Raw genomic sequence first — 7,022 nt, 5'->3', positions numbered from 1 at the left:
GAAAGCATCGCGGCCATCCATAAGGTCACAATTAATAACTGGATCAGGATCTTGAATAGGCTAAAACGTGCATTATTTTCAAACGTAAGAATACGATTCGATTATTAAAAAAAATAATAAATATAAATTAATCCTAAATACTTACTGCTAATATTACATCCCATTATATTATATATGGCCCTGGGCCCATAACCTGTTGAGAAGAGAGAAAAACGTGTGGATAAAGTGTAAGATACAAAGTATATATTTGACTTAATAATGAAATACAGGAATACAATTTGAGCTGGTCCAGATCCGCACGCTAGCAGTGTTACTTTATGACTGAGAACCCCGAAGCCAACGTCGCCTGTCTACCGTATTGGGTCTGCCTCCCTGCTATTCCTTTGTCTATATGCTGTCGATGGCTTCAGCGCTTGAGAAAGCTAAAAAGACCAGATGTGGAGTTTTCCTAGAAGTGGTGATCACTTCAACAAAAATAAACGAAAGATCCTTACCTCCCTCGCTCTTAGGTATGCGATGTCGTCCATAATGTCCAACCGAAGATAGTGCGTATTTCTTCTACCGCTCGGTGGTGCGGACATTCTGGACGCTGGGTCTCGCCGAGTTGGTAATATTCTAGTCACGCCTCCAAAAGGAAAACAGGCGACTGATTCGCGACGGCGAAACAAAGTCGGTAGCTCTGCTTCCATCGTAACGACCGAATGTCCCGATCCTTCTCCGCGACGATCGCTCATTCGTCTCACCTGTCCACACAAACATCAAGATAGTTTCGATACGCGAGAACTGTCGTAGTGACGATCGAGCCTGGCGAAAGTCAAATTGACCAACTTCATCTTTGGACAATCTCACAATTTCGCAATTTCATCGTCCAAGTACACGATTGATTCTCACAAAACCTCTAGTTCCTTAGAGCTTAATGCCACGCTCATCTTTTCATTTTTATCGCATATTGTCTCACCACTTGCGATACTTGTAATTACTTTTCTCTACTTTTCAATTTTGGAGTTGGTCAATGTGATTTCCGAATGGCTCGATTGACTATGCGAGTCTTGGATAAAGATGACAATTAAACTATTCAGATTAGTCATGTTGCTTCGTCAAACGATTTGAATTCAAGCAATTCGAAACCATTTTGTCAATGTGAACCTATTATTTTACCAATGTGAATCTGTAATTTTGCTTGAAATATCCTTCCAAGTTTTTATGATGATTCAGATTGGTCAAGTTACCTGAATCAAGCAACTATTTTCAAGTTACTTGAAACTATTTTGTTAACGCGTACAGTTGCTTGAATCAAGCAACTATTTTTAAGTAACTCGAAACTATTTTGTCAGTGTGAAACTATATAGACACTAGTTAATTCCCATACACATGTATAATGTATAATGTATAAACAGAGCTATTTTTTCAGATCAGAAAGTACGATCAATCTTTTTCTTTAAATATATTATGCAAACGTTGAACAACGTTATGTTTTGTTAAGCTAACAGGATACACTAAAAATACATTATCACATACATTATCCGGTTCGTTCGTGAGTGCCGAGGCGTGCAGACGTGTGTCCAGTGCCCGGCAATGTTCACAAAGCAGCACGTGACCATCCAGTTGCTGCTGAGTGCCGAGACGTGCAGACGTGTGTCCAGTGCCCTGTGAAGTTCACAAAATTCCACGTGACGCCCATCTGTCGAAAGCGAATCCAACTAACCTAGCCAGGGGTTAACAGCCTCTCGACTAGTTCTTTCACACTGAATTAACTAGCTCGATGATGGCTCTATCATTCCCAACAGGCTCCCCGGAGCTAAATTATAACACCGCCATTTTTCCTCCCCCGTGGCAAGAGGGCAACACATCTATCCTGGTAAACGACCATCACACGAAAAAACGAAAGCTCGAACCAACCAAGACAAATGTAAACAAGAGTCAAACTAAACCATCAGCCAGCCAGGTGACCACCTACAATAGATTTTCAATACTGGAGTCCACGGAAGATTCCATGATTACAACCGAAAAGGTAAATAATCTCCATACTCAAAGAATTCCCCCTCCCCCACCGATATTCATTAACGACGTAATCGACATACAGTCAATGATTAAGACTATCGAAAAAGACATCAGCAAAGAGGACTACAAGTTAAAGATTAACAACAACCACGTGAAAATACTGCCGACCCACCCAGACGCCTATAGAAAGTTAACCAAGCTATTAAAAACGTTAAACGCTAAATTCCACACATACCAGCTCAAACAAGAAAGACCATTTCGAGTGGTGCTACGCAATATCCATCACTCAGTCGATCTAGACGAACTAAAATGCGAATTGTCAAATCACGGCCACGAAGTAACTAACATCAGTAACATTAGGCATAGAATCACAAAAAACCCACTATCCTTATTTTTTATAGACCTAAAACAAAAAACAAACAATAAAGAAATCTACAATATCAATCGGCTGATGAACTCCATAGTTAAGTTCGAGCCACCTCTTGTAAAGAAAGAAATAATACAATGCAAGAGGTGCCAAAGGTACGGCCACACGCAGAAATACTGCAATCACAACTTCCGGTGCGTAAAATGTGCAGGTAATCACCCCACTGACCAATGCACTAAATCCCCGGAAACCCCCGCCAAGTGTATCCACTGTCAAGGAGAGCATCCTGCGAACTACAAAGGATGCTCAGCCTACAAACACTACATAATATAGTGTATCCAAAACTGAGACCCAAGGACATAACCATAAACAACTCGAAAACACACATTGTACACACAGAAAATAGAATTCCCACCCCACAAAACACAGACAACTTTACCAGACTCGAAAAACTTATCGAGAAGCAAACTGAGCAAATTAACAACTTGCTGTCACTACTCACACTCTTCATGGACAAATTCATACGCACAGAAGCAAAATAAAACCAATGCGAATAGCTCTGTGGAACGCCAACGGTCTAGCTCAGCACAAATTTGAACTAGAACTATTCTTAAAACAACAGCAAATCGATGTGATGCTCATATCCGAAACCCACTTCACCGACAAAAACTACGTCAAAATACACGGCTACAACTTCTACCACACACAACACCCCAGCGGAAAGGCCCACGGCGGCACCGGAATAATAATCAAATCAAACATCAAGCACTACGAACTTCCACCATTCCAGAAAGACTACCTCCAAGCAACAAACGTAGCAATAGAAGACTGTCATGGTACAATCACCACTTCAGCTGTATACTGCCCTCCCAGACACTCCATCGCCAAAGAAGACTTCGACAACTTCCTGGACACCCTGGGCAATAGATTCATAGCCGGAGGAGACTACAACGCCAAACACACCCAATGGGGCAGCAGACTAGTTACAGTAAGAGGTAAAAACCTCCTCAACAGCATAATAACCAATAACCTCAACTACCTTACCACATACGAACCCACACACTGGCCCACCGACACAAACAAAATACCCGATCTCCTTGATTTCATCATAACTAAAAATATCTCGTCAAGACACGTCCAAATCAATTCCTCGGCTGATCTCTCCTCTGATCATTCCCCCGTGATAGTAACAGTCAGTTCAACTATCATCGAGAATACACCTAATGGCTCCATTCATAACCAACACACCAACTGGCAGCTCTTTAGAGAAATCTTCACACACACAACTTCAGCCTCAACTTCACTAAAAGCCAACGAAGAAATCGAAGCAGCCACGGAATACCTAAACACGAGCATAATAAACGCTATCCGCTTCTCCACACCGGCAATAACGTCCATCAGCAAACACGAATATCCCCAGTACATATTAAAAAAAATAGCAGAAAAACGTAGACTAAGAAGAGTATGGCAGACCCATAGAACACCGGAGGACAAACGCAAACTAAACAACGCAACTAGAAAACTATCCAAAACCATAAAAAACTACAATAATGACTGTTTTCACAAATATCTCGCCAGCTTGTCCCCCACAGCCGACTCCAACTACTCACTATGGAAGGCCTCCAGGAAACTCACGCGCCCCCCACAAATAATACCTCCAATCCGCCGCCCGCAAGGCGGATGGGCGCGTAGCCTTATAGAAAAAGCCAACCTATTTGCCAAACACTTGTCTGAAGTATTCAAACTCCATTCCTCCGTAGCTGCTGCAGACGTTACCGAATACCTGCACACTCCCTTCCAAATGTCCCCTCCTATTGAGCCCATCACTTCTGCAGAGATTATACAAGCAAGCAGTCGGCCAAACCCCAAGAAAGCAGCAGGTCACGACCTAATAGGAAATAAAGCAATCAAGGAACTTCCCATAAAAGGGATTGCACTCGTCGCATCAATCTTTAACGCTATCCTCCGCCTTCAACACTTTTCCAAGGCTTGGAAAATCTCACTAATCACCCTCATCCCTAAACCCGGTAAACCAAAATATGAAACCACCTCCTATCGCCCAATCAGTCTTTTACCTACCCTGTCTAAACTATTCGAGAGAATGCTCAGGAATCGTCTCCTCCCACTCCTAGAAGAATTGAAAACACTCCCAGACCACCAAATCGGCTTCCGAAAACAACACTCAACAGTAGAGCAAATCCACTGCATAATCCACATGATCAGCCAAACCCTTGAAAAGAAAAAATACTGTTCAGCGGTATTCTTAGACATCCAACAGGCATTCGACAAAGTATGGCATGTGGGGCTACTCTACAAGATCAAAAAGATCCTACCCCATCCATACTACTCCATCTTAAAATCCTACCTAACCAACAGACAATTCATAGTTAAATGCCTAGGCGCCTCTTCCGTAACATTCCCAATAGAATCCGGCATACCCCAAGGTAGTGTCCTCGGACCCCTACTGTTCTCCATCTACACTGCCGACTTACCTATATCAAACGAGGTAACAATAGCAACATTTGCCGACGATACAGCACTATTAGCTACCCACGCAGACCCGACAATTGCCTCATCCACTCTCCAGCGAAGTCTCGACACCATGGAAAAGTGGTTCCAAAAATGGGGCTTCAAAATAAACGAAAAAAAATCCTCTCATGTAACCTTCACGCTCCGAAAACAAACCTGCCCCCAGGTCACCATTAACAACACAATAATCCCAAGCAAGGACTCCGTAAAATACCTGGGCATGACCCTGGACAGGAGGCTAACTTGGAAAAAACATATCTCAGAGAAATCAAAGCAATTAAAGGAAAAACTAAGAAAATTCTATTGGCTCACGGGCCGACGCTCCAAACTAAACATACAGAACAAAATAACCCTCTACAAGGCCGTAATAAAACCTGTCTGGACCTACGGAATCCAACTATGGGGAACAGCAAGTAATTCCAACATTGAAATACTCCAACGCTTCCAATCGAAAACGCTAAGATCCCTATTAAATGCACCCTGGTATGTTACCAACGAAACAATCCACCGCGACCTCAAGATACCTACAGTCAAAGATGAAATACACAAGTTCAGAAGCAGATATAACACAAGAGTCAACAACCACCACAACCCACTAGTCACCCAACTACTGGACACGACGGACCAGATCCGCAGACTAAAAAGAAAATACCCTCTAGATTAAATCCTTAGTTTCTACTAGAACCAACAATATAAAACTATTATAATCCATGTCATTGTATCACGCCAAACTAAGTTACTGAAAATTCTCAACGAGAATTGATTGTAAATATTCTAATAAATAAAAAGAAAAAAAAACATACATTATCCATGCCACGCGGAGGCGACTCGTTCCTTCGCCCTTCCTCTTCCTCTTCGCCCGATGTGCTTTCCTCTATGACGATTTGAAGCTCGCCATAGTTTGCCGTCACATTCACATTCGGGCTTCTCATCTTGATTTAGGTAAATTCTCACTTGAACATAAATAAAACGTTTCTTCGTTGAAACCGTATCATAGTGGAGAACGATCGAACAGTACAAAAGAATGAATAAAAATAAGTCACATTTTTATTAATTTTCTTTTGTATCTAAAAACAAATCTGATAGATTCAAAGATACAAGATCTTTGAAAATATCGTATGGAATTTAATACTAATTTAGTGTGCAATTAAAAAATTACTATACTATTTTATTTCTCCTATATACATGTTGGAGATAAAAGGACATCGGGGCCTTTCTTTTGGAATTTTTGGGAAGACCCCCAATACTTTAGTCTAGACTTTTTATTATAGCTGCACTTAAATAATAAAACTCAGAAGTAGTTGTTTATGATTTAATCCGACTATGTTTACCCGAGATTTATGACAGTAGGCTTGGGCTCGAAGTGACACAACTGGTCGCTAAACGTAGCCACGGTCATGGCATGGACGTTTTTACCTAACAAAGCTATGGAGTAATTGTATAGATCTCCTTAAAAATATAGTTGACCCGAGGGGTACAGAGACGAGTATATAAGTGCAGTTCCATTTGGACTGAGGGAGTTCTACTTATACTGTAGACAAGTAAGTTGAGTTCTACTTATATCGTAGACAAGTAAGTTGAGTTACACTTGAATTGTGGACAAGTAAGCTCAGTACGACTTAGACTTTGGAAGAAGACGTATTTGTTATCCCTTTGACCGTGGATTCGTTATTGAACCTAAGATCATTGTCATTGGCATCTCGAGTATCTAATTGCCACGGTTACTTGTCAAACTCTGTACCATATCGGTACTGTAATCATATCGGTACCAGTAAATATCATGCATATCGTATAACAACAATGGTTAATCTAAATGAAGATTCGTTACACGCCCCTAATCCCACTGAGAACTCGAGATATATGTATTTTTTTTTTCTTTTTGCTTAAAAGATTTCCTGTTTATTGTCACATTAGAATGTCAGATTCTTTTGGCACACGAAGGCTTCGTAAATATCAGAAGGAATATAACGTGGAAAAATGTTGTTTTATTTTTAAAGTTCTACGCTTCGCTACTTTTTTCCTAGTACGTTCGTTTTAGCAATAACACTGACTTTTTCGCCCGTTAAAAACGGATTACGCAGACGCGCTCACGCAGCACGTGCCCAGAACGAATGTTGCGAGTCGA

At 41.2% G+C, this 7,022-nt stretch overlaps 1 protein-coding gene across 1 annotated transcript; it reads right to left on the bottom strand.

The window, feature by feature from the left end:
• Positions 1 to 221: 221 nt before the first annotated feature.
• Positions 222 to 6,693, bottom strand: LOC126927225 (uncharacterized). The gene is made up of 3 exons (XM_050743506.1): positions 5,701 to 6,693; positions 495 to 743; positions 222 to 422 (listed from the first exon to the last, which is right to left on the bottom strand). The coding sequence occupies exons 1-3, from the start codon at positions 5,827 to 5,829 to the stop codon at positions 351 to 353; spliced, it is 450 nt and encodes a 149-aa protein (XP_050599463.1). The 5' UTR covers positions 5,830 to 6,693; the 3' UTR covers positions 222 to 350.
• Between the last annotated feature and the right edge of the window lie 329 nt (positions 6,694 to 7,022).

The sequence above is a fragment of the Bombus affinis genome, unplaced genomic scaffold (genome assembly GCF_024516045.1).
Source record: "Bombus affinis isolate iyBomAffi1 unplaced genomic scaffold, iyBomAffi1.2 ctg00000080.1, whole genome shotgun sequence".
Classification (NCBI taxonomy): Eukaryota; Metazoa; Arthropoda; class Insecta; order Hymenoptera; family Apidae; genus Bombus; species Bombus affinis.
This window is presented reverse-complemented; position numbering and strand designations above follow the sequence as displayed.

What these genes read in the sequence shown, in the direction of transcription:
- LOC126927225 (XM_050743506.1), bottom strand. Translation starts at nt 5,829, where the DNA reads ATGAGAAGCCCGAATGTGAATGTGACGGCAAACTATGGCGAGCTTCAA. An exon ending in CTCCGCGTGGCATGGATAAT is followed by an intron (nt 744 to 5,700) that starts GTATGTTTTTTT and finishes TTGTGTGGACAG; the next exon opens with GTGAGACGAATGAGCGATCG. An exon ending in CATACCTAAGAGCGAGGGAG is followed by an intron (nt 423 to 494) that starts GTAAGGATCTTT and finishes TGGTCTTTTTAG; the next exon opens with CTTTCTCAAGCGCTGAAGCC.